The sequence below is a fragment of the Lissotriton vulgaris genome, chromosome 11 (assembly GCF_964263255.1).
Source record: "Lissotriton vulgaris chromosome 11, aLisVul1.2, whole genome shotgun sequence".
Taxonomy (NCBI): domain Eukaryota; kingdom Metazoa; phylum Chordata; class Amphibia; order Caudata; family Salamandridae; genus Lissotriton; species Lissotriton vulgaris.
This window is the reverse complement of record NC_141699.1, coordinates 752,221,006-752,237,198: the sequence shown is the minus strand read 5'-3', so window position 1 is coordinate 752,237,198 and position 16,193 is coordinate 752,221,006. Positions and strand designations below refer to the sequence as shown.

Sequence of the window (16,193 nt, the reverse complement as noted above, 5' to 3'; positions counted from 1 at the left end):
TTCTGCAGCATCGATGATTTTAGCCAAGGGGCCTAAAACATCAAGAAGTCGGTCTTGGCAAATTTGAAGAGACCTCTCAATACCCTTTCTAGGATCTCTACCAAGTTTGAAAAGGTATTTTATGAGCTCGGGATCAAGGTTAAGCGTTTGGCACATTTTTCCTTCGATAGAGGGCCTTGAACATTCCGCTCTTAAAAGATTGTGCCTCTCTCTCTCCAGGGGATTCCTTATCCATTTAGCAATACATTTCCCGACATAATGTTAGCCTCCGTGTCTTTAATGAAATTCAGATTCTCTAGTCATGGTAATAGGAGAATCGCAATTGCCATAGTGTGCCATCTGACCTGTATTTTGGTTTCTCTCTGAGAAGCAATTGTACCCAGATAAATGACACGACACCTGACATGCACCTAAAGCCTGTCCGTTCGATTGGCTTTGTCACTGGGTGTTAGCTGTTTGAGATAAATGAGTAACAACAATTTGTTATAAATAATTTACATTGCAAATGTTTCAATTCTGAAACTGAGTCTGTGAATTAAATAGCATTGAGGCATGTGGAAGGAGCTTTGGCCTTCAGTTATGTGTGCTTTGTTAGATGTATTTTAGATGCATATGTTGTCCATCTGCACATCTTCAACCACCTCTTTCCTCTTAAGCATCCTCTTTTCACTCTTCCCCCAAATGCACTTCCTTGCATCTGTCACTTCACCACCTCCAAACATTCACTGCACTCCCTCAAGTGTAAGCACTTTAATTTCTCTTATTTTGCCTTGCAAATATTTTGACATCTGTGTACCCCCTTCAAACACATATCCACAAAATTTCAGTTGCAGATGGAATACATAAACCTAGTTCTGTGTGCTATTCAGAGAGGTCAATCCACTGACACACTTTTTTTTAGCTTCAGCCTTAGAGCCTTCGCGCTCAATCAAAGCCCTTTATAAACACCGGGCATGGCTCAAACCTCAAAATAAGCCCAGAAAAAAATAGAGCTAAACAAGTTAAGATGGCTAACTCTCGTGGAATGTAAGATTAAGTGAAGCATGTGAAATAAGAGGGGAACTAAATCGCTGAAATCATTCCGTTAATGTTTTTAACAATCATTGTTTGCAAGAGAATTCATGTTTTTGCCATCAGTATTAACTTAAGAGCATGAAGACACAGCCAGTTTTGATGCCATACATCATAGAACTAGCCACTGCAAGCACATATTTCTTGCCTTGCTTGACTAGGATATTTGGATCAACTTTGCAAGGTAACAAGAACCCTGTCGTTATTTGGATCCATTTCGCGGGGGGAACAATTAACAAATTCAGCAGCTCCACTTCTAACGGAGCCAGCAATCTGCAGCGAGGACCTCGGGTGTCACAGTGGGGGAGGTTAGCGTGATGAGGGGTCTCAGTACAATATACCTAACGCAACACTAGCTTGCAAACACTTACCATTACAGATAACAAGGCACCTGCTCAGACGTGCTTGCATCCACTCTCGCGTATGGCGAAATGGTGGAATCTATGCCTTTGAATGACAGACGTCTGAAGTCACGCAGGGAAGAAGTCTCCAATGCCAGAACCCATGATGCCGGTTGCGTCACTAGCCTACAGAGTGCATACAACTATAGACTATAATGACAATCAAGAGCTTTTAAACAGAAAGCCCTGCATCTTACATCACAGTTCCAAAAGTTGATTTACTGTCCAACTTCTGTCCCCTGCTTCAGAGCGAGGTGGGGCAGGCAGCCTTAAGCAGACAGCCCAGCCCAGACTTAAATACATCGATTTATTTAGAGATACGATTGTAGCTCTAAATTAATCGATCTATTTAATATGTTTTTATGTAATTGTGTAGGAATTTTAGAGGAGCACAGCCCCTGAGCCCTAATGGCGAAACTGCCTCTGCAATGTATTCTATTTTATTTACAATATTACATCATCCACACACAGGAGGGTACATGTTAACCATTCAAACACATTCATAGCATTTCATTGCAACTAAAAAAAAAAAGAGCGATTTCGCACTGACGTCTGTCTTTTTCTTTAAGCTCCTAATTAATGCACTTAATGACTGGTTCCATTTCCTCCGAAATCCAATGTAGCTATCTATTGAAGAGTGATCCACAGGAGCTATCATGTCAGTTTTGTTGGTCTTTTCTGTCCAGCCTTGTTTAAAAAAAAAAAAAAAAAGTATTCTTAACCAAGGGCAAAGATGAACTTAGTTGGATGTCACAATAGCTAAAAGTTTTACAGGTCCGTCTTCTTTGTTCCGGAAAACCCACAACCATCTGATAGGAGAAAAACTGGGAAGCCAACTGCTTAAACTGAAAATTCTCAGACATTATCGTGGGGCAAACTCCTTTAGATAGGATATTCTAAGTTAGTAGTAAATTTATCTTTTTCCTAAGAATTCTTATTGGCCTATTTATGTACGTTTGTTTTGCCGCAAGCATATACAAATACAACCCTATAAATATTGTGTGGCAGCAACAAATAATGTAAGGAAGCAATGCTATACATTAACAGATTTCCCTTTAAAATAGTGTAAGAGTGGTTTGAACTCATGTAAGAGTGGTTTAAACTCAGTTTTATTTCCACAAGATTGCAAAGAGAGGGTTTTAATGCACTCTTGAGACATGCCAATATGTTTATATCAATTTTCTGTCAGGGTCTAAAATATTCATCAGAACTGATGTAGATATCCATACATCAGACTTGTTGGTGGGAGAAGAGTAGAGTTCCCTTGAAATCCGTAACTGTTAGAAAACAGCTGCGGGAAACAGAAAGCATAAATGACAGTACTTGGCAAAGAATAGTGTAAATAAAAACATTACTTAAAAAATGCTGAGCCCCTTAGTCGCAGCCTGTAAAACGCAGTAGCCCCTCGGCTTTTATACTTATCCATTATCCGAGTTTTATGTTTAGAGTTGGAGGTAAATTAATACCACATACCTCCATGTTCCATAATTGAACTGTTCTATACCATACCTAGTGGCCATGTTAGGAGTGTTGAAAGCCGCACCAAGCGCTCCACTACTATAGGTTTATAGCCCGCCATTGCGGGCTATACCAGTCATTAAAGGCCTGCTCCCTTGTTAAAGGCATGTAATGGTGCACCGGGCCGTTTAATGGCCGTTATAGCCCAGCTACGGCGGCTATAAAGCTATCAGAACATTCCACCTCAAAAGGTTGGAGTGTCCAAATAGAGCAAACAAATGCATAGGCGATAGATGGGTTTGATATCCCCCTCGGCTCCGAAGCCTTTGTTTCACAGCTGGGCTGTGAATGTTCAACTGTTCACAGCCGCGTGCAGAGGGTCTCCGGTGTTATCTGTTGAACATGCACAGCAAGAGCTGCGCCAGCAGGTTGAAGTCAGCCTCTAGTTCTCCTCGGCTAAACTGTTTTTCGTAGTTCAGCCAAGCCCAGGAGACCTAGAAGCTGAGCAGCGTTCACCCCTCCCTCCTTCTGAAGCCCCAGTGACACGGAGCTACTGGAGGAAGGAAAGGTGACTGCTCTGTGCATCCTGCTGCACATCCTCTGCCTTTCTTTTCCCCCAGCCCAATCCACATATTTTGGAGAGGCAGGGTAAAGAGAAATGCAGAGGACATTAGGAATTGAAATGTTGAGCGCAGCACGCAGATACCGGCTTACACAGGCCGCTGCTGCTTTATTGTTTTCAATAGAGCTCCCAACAGTCCAGTGTTCTCATTGGTAAGAGCAATACTGAACACAAATGGAATAGTTATCTTCTCTGTCTTCTTTCTTGATAAAAAGTATTTCACAGTCTCAAAGTGAAGACCTCCTGTAGCAGTTTGAGCTCTGTCATGTTTCGAGATAGAAAAGATTCCTTACGCTTAGACGCCCAGTGGCTCTGCTCAGTGGTGTGGGAGATCAGGAAGTCCCCAAGGCCTTTTCACAGCCGCCATTAGTTCTCTGGGGGAAGTGAACGGAGGGCAATCTTTTTAATGTGGTGTATTTTCAGGTAAACTGCGGATTTGTAAGTCTGGCTGTGATTGAAGCGTGCTGTGATAACCGGGGGTGTGATAACCTGGTCAGTGTTTGGACCAGTCATGCTTTGCAAGGCCTTCTGTAGTCCCTAACTCCTCTGCGTTTATCTCTAGTCTACCCCTCAGTTTGTCTATCTCCCTGTTCTAGCTTGAACCGGCTGCACTTCCTTTTTTTTAACCTAACACTTATTAGCTCTTCCTGGCCATCCAGATAAAGGGAGGCAAGGATCAGTGTCCATTTAGCCTGACTCCTCTCTTCTCATCTCCCACCCCTTCACCACTCCTCCTTAATACAGATGTTCCTAGACTGCAGTACAGACAGCTGCCACAATATTCCTTGAGCTAACCACTGACCCACTGCCATAATGTCTATCGCATGATGTCCAATCCTCTTATGGTATTTGTTGTGTTTCTACAGTGTCCCCACAGGCTGTGCTTCTTTTGTGCTTAGTTGGACCCCAAGCATTATTCAGATAGAAATCAACTGTGCTATCAAATGTCGGGATTTGATCTCCAAGGGGGACTTCAAATAGTATTTACCAGTGGCTTATTAGTCTTTTTAGTGGTTGAGCTCTGTCGCTTTTCATATCATCGGTGACTAATTAGTGCCTTCTAGGAAAAGACTTGCATTGCTTCTGGGTAGACTCCATATATACATACAAAGGTGACTTGCAGTGCCTTAAAAGGTCCTGAGTGAAAACCATGCATTACTTACTGGTGGCTCAACAGTAGCTATGTCTCTTTCACTTCTTGTAGGGCTGCTTAGTATTCTTTTGTAGGGTTTCTCATTGCGGACTAGACTTGCATGTTTATTCTCTTGATGACACATTTGACCCTCATCGAGGTTGAATTCTGTCTTTTTTGTTTGTATGTAAACTACTCAAAAGTGTGTGACAACCTCTTTTCTCATATTTACTGCAACTCTTCATGCTAATGTGGAGTGGCCTAATCCTGTTAGGTTCTTTTAAGAGCAACAGTGGTCCCATGCATTCAAGAATATATCAAGCAATAAATATAGACAGAATCAAATCTATATTTGGAGCGATATGTCCAGCCGGACAGAGGTCTTTTCAAGTTTACTCAATAAACAAATGATCCATACAGAGAAAATACCTTCCACAATTCACCAGTGTGGTACACAAGCCTGTGCCCAACACTAACGGATTAAATACAGAAGGTAGATATAGGAACATAGAAGGGTTTTTTAAAGGCAAACAAACGTTTTCTGTTTAAAATACAATTGTACAAAAATGTCAATAAAGCACCATTACAATACATAGAAGTCAAGTTTTGTATATGATGCTAGACAGGTCGACTTGTGAACCTTTATATTTCTAGATTATGAATCCAGTTTTGACTCCTCCTTTTGAAGACCTGGAAAGCCATCATGCAAGTAGATTAATTGAGAGAAAGTTACGCGTGATAAGCATGCAAACAAAGTATTTTGAACTGTGCCAATTTGAATTCCAATTTTTTTTACCACTATTTCCTTTTGTAATTTTCCTTTGTCAACAAAGTGAGAATTAATTCAAACATACTCCTTTACAGTTTTACGGTGGCAATGGCAAATCATGTACATGTAGATTTGATAATGGTTTTGTGGTGGGAGGATCAGAAAAAATGTTGGAAGGGAAAAGGGTATTTTATGAGATGGTAGAATGGTTTAAAATTCTAGCGTGCATAAAGTTGCCGGGCGACTTCAGACTCTTTTTACTATAATGTGCAGTATAAAATAAACACCAGATTCGAGAATTTTCATAGCTTTAATTACCTTCCTTATCTATTTTTAGATCCAGATCTTCGTTGAACTCATTGCGGTAGGAAGACCTAAAGAAACACCAGTTGCAACTAAGATTTTTGTTAACCCGCAAGATGGAGCTCAGCGATGATCTGAACCCTGTTCTTCGCCGTCTTGTGCAATTTATAATGTGGGTGTACAGTATAATTACTTTCGCACCATGGTACGTCCTGTCTGGGGCAATGGACCGAGAATTAAAAGCCAAACGAATAAGAGCTCGGCCAGTGGATCTTCTGCCTGGGAGTCCTTATAGGGCTGTCAACAGTTCACGAAATTTGGCTTCAATTCTGTATCCTGACTGTGATACACTGGACAAGGTTTTTAAGCATGCAGCAAACAAATTCGGAATCTCAAAGTGCCTGGGAACCAGAGAAATTTTAAGCGAGGAAGATGAAGTTCAGCCAAATGGAAAACTTTTTAAAAAGGTAATTTGCTTTTCAGCATTGATGCATTTCTTGTTTTCTTTCTTTTTAACTCAGACATTTTAAATGCAGCTTTCATCTCTGACAGGGAGTTTGATGCGTAGTTTTGGAGAAAATCATGTTTGTGTATGCTGAACTAGCTAACATAATTGAAAGATAAACAACCGTAAACCACAGCAGGTTTCAGAAAATGTGTGAAATGTATCTTTCGGGAATGTGTTTTTTTAATTAATCTGATTGAGTGATGTGCATTTTACTACAGTGCCTATTTTTCTGTAGAAAGGCAGGCAGGTATGTATGTTGTGTGTTGTCCACGTTCAGAGTCCTCTGCGTTCTCGTGCAGGCTTGGTGTCACATCGCAGTGGCACTGCACATGTCATTACTGGTTCTTTACAACCCACTGAAGATGAATAAAGTATGTGGGGACAGTCAAACAACACCCCTCTTATCACGGTGCCTAAGAAATAAATGTATTACATTTAAAATATTTTGCTGTTCATTTTCATTCATTTGGGTTCTTTATTCGATGATTAAAAATCACCATAAAAGTACAAACAATCATTATACATTAAGTACATTTCTTTTAAAAACAAACAGTCAAATTAACATGTAACCTGATGTAAGTACAACAGCAAGATCCCAGTGAATTAAATAAAACATTATGATCCATTAAAAACAATTACAGAATTCTCATGATTCCCCCCCCCTCTAGTTGCTCTTAATCGGACAGCTACTTTGATAAAATTAATAATGCAGCACAATGTAAGGGGGTCCGACTCCTGTTGTAAAAAAATCAAGGCCTCTTTTGCACATTTAATATTTGATTTTTTTTAAATATCTACCAAGAATCTGCGTCTGGGTTCAGAATAAAACGGGCATATCAATACAAAATGAAGGGAATCCTGCAGAGACCTATTGTCGCAGCCGCAGGTTCCCTTCTGCTCAATAGTGGGTGAATACCCTAATGGTGATCCCAATAAATAAGGTAAAAAATTGAGCCTAAAACGGGTCATTAAAAACCTTTCCTGTGCGTTGTGTAACAGATATAGATATGGTTCCATTCCTTCTGTGGTCTTTACAAGGTTATATGCACACACCGTAATTTTAGCCCTTTCTTGTTCTATTCTTTGTGCGGCTTTGTGTGCAAAAAACGCTTTTTTAACAATTGTCTTGTGCTGGGGGATGATTGCTGTCGGGTCAATAAAAAGATTCCCTAGACCCAGAGTTACCAGTACAGATTTTTCATAACTGAGCCACTGGATTCGCGACCATTTTTCTCTGCCCAAGCAGTCCTTCAGTATTTCCCTGCTTAGGCTCGCCTCTTGGTTTATGCAGAGCTTAAGCCAGGCTAAAACTGGCCTAACCTTTATCGAATCTTCAAGGTAAGGGATCCCTAACTCCCTATGTGCTATTGCGGCTGTTACACTGTGTGGGGCTTTCAGGACGGATCGTAGGTGTTTATTCTCCTCCCGCTGCAGTTGGCAAACGTTAGCAAAGCCCCACACCTCTGCCCCACAGGTAACTTTAGAGCAACATACGGAGTTGTATAGGATCATCACCTGTTCGGGGCACCACCTCCCCAGCCTTCGGCCATAACCAGCTATTGCCCCATTGGCGGCAATCATTTTACGACAACGATCCTCTATCAGGGCGTTAAATTTTAATAACCCATCAAAAAAAACGCCTAGGTATAAGAATGACTTACCCGTCTCAATCTTATGACTCCCTATTGTAAAGATACATTTGTTAGAGGGTTTTTTACCAACAGTTAAAACATAGGTTTTGCCCAAGTTAACAGAAAGGTCTAATGAACCCATAAAAGAGACAAAACCATCAATTTAAAATCTGTAAACTCTTTGGTGTGCGCCCGAGGAGGACCGCGTCATCTGCGTAAAGTAACACAGGAACATGACGCGACCCTACTCGTGGGCAGTCGGATCCCAACTGTAAGAGGTGCTGTTCGAGATTATTAATATAAAGAGAAAATAAAAAAGGCGCCAGGATGCAACCCTGACGGACCGCACTATTACATTGGAAGGAGTCTGTGCATCCACCCTGCATATTATACCTAACTTGTGCTGATGTATTACTGTGCAATTCCCTTAATATGTTAATGAGGCCAACCTCTATCCCCATACTAGTCATCATGTTCCAGAGCTTACCTCTGTTAACATGATCAAAGGCGGCTGCTTGATCCATAAACCCCAAGTAAAGGGATTCATCACTGGCCATAGTGTATTTGGCTGCTATCAAATAAAGGTTCAAGCATTGGTCGCTCGTAGAACGACCCCTCCTAAAGCCATACTGTGCGTCTGAGAGGATGTTATTTACTTCTGTCCACTCAGACAACGGGTTTAGTATCCCCCTTCCCAAGATTTTAGCAGATACATCGATTAGGGAAATGGGGCGATAGCAATGTGGGTCGTCCCTGTTACCCTTTTTAAAAATGGGGACGATGGTGGCAGTAGACCATGAGGGCGGTAAGCCACAGCGAAGTGCGGTATTAATGACTCTCGTCATTATAGGGGCCCATAATTCCACTGAACTAAGGAACAGGTCAGGCGGGATTCCATCCGGGCCTGGTGCTTTATTTTTTGATAGCCCCTCGATCCCGACCTTGATTTCCTTTAAGGAAAAAACTACAAGCTGACCTAGGTCTGTATTCCCTTTTTCATACTGAGTATCTGTTTCATGGTTATATAGACCCCTTTAGTGAGTGATCCACATATCGGGCGTGATGTTCGTTCCTAATTTAGGGGCCGTATCCTCCTGGAATGTAGGTCTATTAATTATTTTCCAGAATTCGGTCATGTCCCTCTTTTCCCCAGCTTCTCTAAGGTCCGCCCAACCTTCTACTTGTAATGCCTTTTTCCTCCTGCTCAACTCACTTTTATATTTTTTCCTACAGGACGCAACCCGAGTAACATCCCTAGGCTTTGCTTTGATACTGTCTTTGAGATCCCTCAGGGCTTTAGAGCAGTCTCGGTCGAACCATCGCGGCTGGCTACCAGTCTTTTTTGCTGGGGCGTTAGACTTTAACAACCCATCTACCAGGTGTGCTATTTGTTCAAATGCTGTGAGTAATTGCCGCCCTTCAATTCTCTCATCTAAACACGCCTCAATGGATGTTTACCCCTTCTCCATGAGTGATTCATAAAACCTTTCCCCATTGATCTTAGACCACCTTAGGCGTCTACCCTGGTCAATAACCCTCTCAGATACCCCTACAAACTTTTCCCTAGTTGGGGCGGACTGGTATAGTATATCCAACACCAGGGGGTTATGATCGCTAAACGGTTCCATTCTATGCCAACCCTAGAGACTCTATTTATAATGGCCCTTGAGGCGATGATGTAGTCGATATACGAAGAGCATCCTCTCCCCTTAAAGGTAGGTGGCAGGGTCTCATCCTTTAACATATGCACCATATTCAGGGTGTGGACAGATCCTGGTTCGAGAGAAATTTTGTTAAAGCCTCACCTTCTGCAGTGTGCTCAAAGTGGGCCCCGTTGTCCTTTGGGCATCGCGACCATGTCAAGTCTATTGGGAGAAGGGCTGGGCAAAGATGACAGTTAAAGTCCCCCACGATTAGACTATTTGGGGTGTGAGTTTTGGCTTTGCAGGTAGGGACTTGGCACAGTCTATACTCCAGTTCCCGTATCAGAGCATTACATCCCCCACCCGCCACATTATTATACACATTCAGTATTGTCAGGTTAAGTCCTTTACCCTTGAGCCGCACCTCTTGGATATCATGAGAATAACAATTAGTAGTTGACCATGTGCCAGGGAGGTTCAGGTCCACATATACCGATAGCCCACCCATTGCCCTGCCTGATCTAGATTTCCTTGCTTGAACAAAAAAACATTTATACCCTTGTAAATGTAAAGAGTGGTTGTCAACTGCCCAAGTTTCCTGTAAACAGATTATGGGGAATTGGTGTATATACTGGCACCATTCTTTGTTGCTAATTTTAGCGGCCAAACCAGCAATATACCAAGACACCATTCTAACTGCCTCATTGGCCACCTTCCCCCTTATGTCTCCCCTGCCTGGAGCTTGTGAGTGGGCTGGTTGCCCCTTATCTATGCTCACACAAACATGCGCTAATTTTTGGGGATGGTTAAGCTTTGGGGGGGAAACCTACACCTTACAGATTATGGGTGACTTTACAGTTGTGCAGGGGTCCTTTTCAGCGGCAAGATTATCTGCTATATTCCCTGAACAGAGTCAGTCGACACCCTCCATGTCCGCTAATGCTGCAAAGTGGTTAAAAGTGGGCCAGTAATAATCACCTTGATGGAACGAAGGTGGTCTCGGATAATCATCCTGCCTCTGGGTGGGTGGCCCAAAACCAAAATTCCCGGGGCAGTATGAGGGGGTTGCTTGGTTGTTCTGCTGATGGTGAGGAATGGGTCTAAAATAACCATCCTGTCTCTGAGTAGAGTACCCACTACCCAGGTTCTGGTGGCGGAATAAGGGGGTTACATGACTGTTCTGTTGGTAACTCAAAGGCCTAAGGTTAGGTATCGGGGCAACTATTCCTCTTGGGTAAAAGTAAGTTAGATCACGTATAGTGATGGCGTTACCTACGTTTTGTGGGAACCCATTTACAATGTAACTAACAACTCTGTCATCTTGAAAATTTATGATGACAATGTCACCCGCTAAATCCTTAATTCTTTTCCCCAACCAGGCTAAACGTCTAACGTTAAGTATTGCCCCGTTTATATCTGGTGGAAGTGGGCAGTTCTGCCTCAGCCAGTGTATGACTTTATTTTTTAGCCCATGTTGATCTTCTACACATCCATCCACAAGTGCTGGTACCCCGGTCAGAGCTGCAACAAATGGCATCGCTTTCGGGGGCAGCTCTACTCTGAGTTTCTTCGCTGGGATTGTCCTAACGATTTTTTCTTGCTCAATGAGTTTAGAGGTATTTGTGGGCGGGTGTAATAGAGTTCCGTTTCCTGGTTTGTCTAAAATTGCCCCTTCTTGTGTCTTCTTGGCATTATTCCTACTATTTATCGTTTCAGTGTTCGTGGGTAATATTTTGCGGGGTTTCGGTTTGGGCAGGGACGTGGTTTTGGTACCCTTCTGAGCAACGGTGTTTAGCGGTGGTACAAGGGGATTGTGCTCTAGTTCAGGTTTAGAGGGATCTTTAATTGCCGCTTTGATGTTCCCTAAATCTCTTTCTAACTTCTCCATTTGGCTGGTTAATCCCTTCAATCTCTCAACTAGTGGCAACGTGAACGATCTTAATAATTGCTCTATGCTGCCCAATAAATTTGTACTAGATGGATCGTTTAGCTGGGTGGGTGTTGACTTGACCATCGGGATTGGTATATGTGCAGATGCATTGGGGGTAGGTTTAATAGAGGTCCCCCCATTTTTACCAATCACCTTGTTTTTAAGAAGAGTCCCCCCTCTTTTTTCTTCTTTTGGGTGGTGGACCTTGGGCTCTGTGTGTTTTTGGTGCTCCCATTGCTATGATAGGTAAGTCCACTTGCGTTGGCAAAGTGTCGGGCAAGGGTTCTGCGTCTGCAATCAGACTGCAATTCAAATATGAATCATTTATAGTCAGAACATTGACTACAGCTGGAGGGGGAGTGTTTTCTTGTAAAAGTAGTGGGATACTAATATTTAGGGTTGCCTCACTGTCCCCAATTACAGGGGAAATACTGTGGATTGGGGAAATCGTGAGCTTTGGGGAGCCTATGGATGTTCTCTTGTTTTTGATACATTCAATAGAACGGCGTCTCTCCGCCCGTCGCTCAGACAGAGCGATTTCCTTGTCTGTCCCAGTGTAAACCCTGAATAAGAAATCGTCCAGCGTACGCTGGTTAACTCCTCCTATCAATGAGTACCTGTCTTTCGTGGGAGATGACGTCCTAGTTTGATGGTAAACCCAATTCTAACTAAACAGAAACAACTAAAATAATTCAAACACTGTGGTCCAACAAACTGCGCAAACTGCAACTTATCAAACAATATGGTAGAGTGATTATGGATACTGCAGCTTGCTACTTGTAATACCAAATCTACTATATCACGAATCAGTCAAAGAAAGAGGGGGGGCCCAGCCCAGTCTCTTACTGTCACTGAGGGCCTCAGAGGGCCCGCCCTTTGCCCGGGGTTAGCCCGGCTGACGCCCGCGCGCGTCCCGCGACACGGAGGAAGCGCCGGTGTTAAATGCGCCTCCGGGTGCCAAAGATCGCGTGTCGGTGGGCGTGGCAGTCACGCCAGGAATTGTGGGGGCTGTGGTCCTTCCGCTCCGCGGCTGCTGATGGAATGGTTTGCGGCGGCGGGGAGGACCGACAACAGTCTCCACGAGCAGCAGTACACCCTCTCAGCAAAGGGAGCAGTGATTGCCTCCAGGCAACCAGCAGGTATGGCAAATGATTCCCTGTTCATTATCTTGCCCACTCCCCTCTTGTTATGCGGTACATCCATGGGCATATAACAGTGCTTTAAAACATTTTTTTTTAACAATCATGTGTTCGAGGCATGTGGGCTGCTGAATTCATATCTGTGCATAGATCGCCGCCTAGTGTTGGGTCCGGATGATTGCACATTGTTGTCCTGGAAGAGTCTTCAAAGTATCACGAGATAGGTGGCTCCTCCCCTGGACTACAGTTCGCATGGGCATCGCCTCCATCCCCAGATTGTTTTTTTCCGCCATTGGGTTCGGATGTGTTTCGGTTCCCTCTGTCGGAATCGATAGTTGTTTAACTTTCCTTACTTGAGACCAAAAGGTCTTTAGGGTTAGCGTCGGTATTGTCCATCGTTCGGGTTTGTTTATTCCTCAGCTCCGAACACTTGCTGCCCTTCCGCGTGCTGTCGGCGCGGACGGGCCTACACGACGCTCCAGACTACTTAACATGGAACGAACTCCGTTTAAGAGGTGCCCGGTGTGCACCTCAAAGTATTCACACCTCGACGTGCACCCAGTGTGCAACAAGTGTTTGTCACCGGACCACGATGAGGCCAGGTGTATGGCCTGCTCCAAGTTCCGGTGTAAGAAGACTCTCAAGATTCGTCGGGCCGCTAGACTCCAGGCCCAGTTATCAGCGCCCCCGCCTGACAACATCTTCGAGGAAGACGTTGATGACGACACCGTCTTACAAGTTTCGGACTCTAGCCCGGCGTCAGATGATGAAAACTACGACGCGGGGGACGAGGAGTTTAAGGAAGTCGTCGGAGAGGTAGGGGACGACGACGGGGCCATTGCCACCGTGGAGGATAGCTCAGAGGAGGAGCATCCTCAGACTGACTCAGGGGTCAATCCCCATTATACGGCCCAGGTCGAGGGATCGCCTTCGGGCCTTACCCAAGACCTCAATACTCGTCCCACGGCCCCGCCTCCGGGCCCGGCCACGGACATTGGTGATGCGCCACTCTCGGTGAAGGAACCGAAAGTGAAGCCGTCAGGGTCCACACCAGCGGTATCGAAACCGAAAGTGAAAGTCGCACTGGTGGGACAGACGGCTCCTGAGGCCTCAGCGCCTAAAAGGTCCAAAATGGCCGCCGACATCAAGAGCCAAGCCAAGATGGCCGACCCGAAGACCCCGGTGTCGAAGCCGAAGACGACCGACGCGGCCGCGTCGGCGCCGAAGATGGTCGAGGTCGATGACCCGAAAAAAGCCTCGAAGAAGCGTCAAGACGACCCCAAAGCTCTGGCTGCGCCGATTCCGGTCGTCAAGGCCAAGGGTGGTGATGTGTCGGCTCCGAAGACCGTGCCTTTGATCGCCGACCCTATTCCGGACTCGGGGGAATCGCTCGGGCCAGGCCAGCCCTCCCCGTCCTTAACCAAGAAGGTCACGGAATCCCTTCACCGTATTCGGAAGGATGCATTGGCTCCCGAACCGAAGGATGTGGTGCCGAAGCCTCCACAGAAACCGGCAAAGGCGCAGACGCCGATCCGCTTCACGCTGCCGCCGAAGACGACGCCGAAGGCTTTCGCTCAAGGACATGGGGCCGGGGTGCCCTTGAAGCTGGTGTCGACGCCTAAAGCGTCATTGGTAGTGCCGAAGCCTCGGCTCCAGCCACTCGCGGACGAGGAGCGTCGAGAGGTTGTCATCGACGCCAACACAGGCAAACTCTCTCTCCTTAAAAGGAAGATCACCCCGGAGCCAGTGTTAGAACATTTTCGTATTCCACTCAAAAAGAAGTTGGACTCTGCGGGTACTTCTGCCCCTATGGAGCCTGCATCTCCACAAAATCTAGAACTCTCACCAACTCATTCCAACGCTGGGGAAGGTGACGGAGATGAGGAGGACGAGTACAATTATCCAGCGTACTCGGATCCAGAGGAGGTCAATGAACCTTGGTCTGCTGGAGGCGACCCTGAGGACCCTCAGTCAGGTCACGAACCGCAACTTTTTGCAGCGAAAACTTCTCCAATAGAGGACTCTGCAGCCTTCAACGCTCTAATTGAGAGAGCTGCGGCTAATCATGATGTCGACCTCCATGCGGACCCAGTGGATGTCGATTTTCTGTTTGACACTTTCTCAGTGGCTGAAAAGTCGGTCAAGACATTGCCTATGCTCAAGGGAGTGCTGAAGCACGCGCCAGAGGTTTTCAGGGAGCCCACTCGGGCGCGAGTCATCAATCCTCGTATTGACAAAAAATACAAGGCAGCGCCCACTGATCCAACGTACATCAAGGGATACTTGCCACTGGATTCTTTGGTTGTATCCAACGCACGCAAGCGGGTAAACTCGCAGACCACGGGTGATGCTCCTCCCCCAGACAAAGAATCGAAAATCTTTGAAGCCTCAGGAAAACGTATTGCTGCGCAGGCAGCTAATATTTGGCGCATTTCAAACACGCAGGCCTTACTTGCACGCTACGATAGGGCGCACTACGACACCCTAGAAACACTTCTGCAGCACTTACCTGATCAGTACAAAGAGGGAGCTGAAATGGTAATTCAGGAAGGGAAGCTAATCACTAATGCTTCCATTAAGTGTGCACTGGACGTGGCGGATACCGCCTCCAGGGCTATAAACACTAGCGTGTTACTGCGTAGGCATGCATGGCTTAGAATATCGGGCTTCAAACCAGACATACAGACAACCATCTTAAATCAAACAGTTAATCCAGACCACCTGTTTGGCCCTGAAGTGGATGCAACCCTTGAAAAAATGAAAAAAGACACGGACACTGCCAAGTCTATGGGGGCCCTCCAGTCCCAGCAGTTTCGGGGTGGTTCCTTTCGCCGCTCCAATAACAGAGGCACCTCAAGGGGTCAGGCATCGCAATCCACGCAGTACTATAAAAGCAACACCCAGACCTCATACACCAACAAGGGTAGAGGTGGTTACAGGGGCAACAACGTCAAAGGCAGGGGACGTGGAAACAACAGTTCCAGGTCCTCCACCACCAACAAACCGTGACGCCTTGTCACTGCCCCCCGACCACACCACACCGCTCGGGGGGAGACTCCAGCAGTTCCTGCCCGTGTGGAAATCCATCACCACGGACAGGTGGGTCAAATCTCTTATCCAGTACGGTTACTGTCTGGAACTTACTTCCACTCCACCAAACATACCTCCAAAAAACCGTCCTATGTCCGGCGAGCACTTGCACTTGTTGCAGCAGGAGGTCATAGTCATGCTGCAAAAAGGGGCAATAGAGCTCGTGCCACTGCAAGAAAGGGGAACTGGAGTTTACTCTCTGTACTTTCTAATCCCCAAAAAGGACGGATCCCTCAGGCCCATCCTGGACCTCAGGCCCCTCAACTGGTACATTCTGTCAGAACACTTCCATATGCTCACGTTGCAGCAGGTTCTCCCTCTGCTTCAGCAAGGGGACTTCCTGGCTACGCTGGATCTCAAGGATGCATACTTTCACATTCCCCTGCATCCTTCACACAGGAAGTACCTCAGATTCACAATTCAAGACCAGCACTACCAGTTCAGGGTTCTGCCTTTCGGGGTCACCACAGCGCCAAGAGTTTTTACAAAGTGCCTG

At 45.5% G+C, this 16,193-nt stretch overlaps 1 protein-coding gene across 1 annotated transcript in view; it reads left to right on the top strand.

Moving 5' to 3' along the window:
- The window catches only part of ACSL3 (acyl-CoA synthetase long chain family member 3), a 569,394-nt gene that overhangs the window by 130,997 nt on the left and 422,204 nt on the right, over positions 1 to 16,193 (top strand). Inside the window, exon 2 of the mRNA XM_086943874.1 lies at positions 5,791 to 6,223. Within this exon, the coding sequence (XP_086800000.1) occupies positions 5,873 to 6,223 (351 nt within the window). The 5' untranslated portion in view covers positions 5,791 to 5,872. The remainder of the gene's footprint in view (positions 1 to 5,790; positions 6,224 to 16,193) is intronic.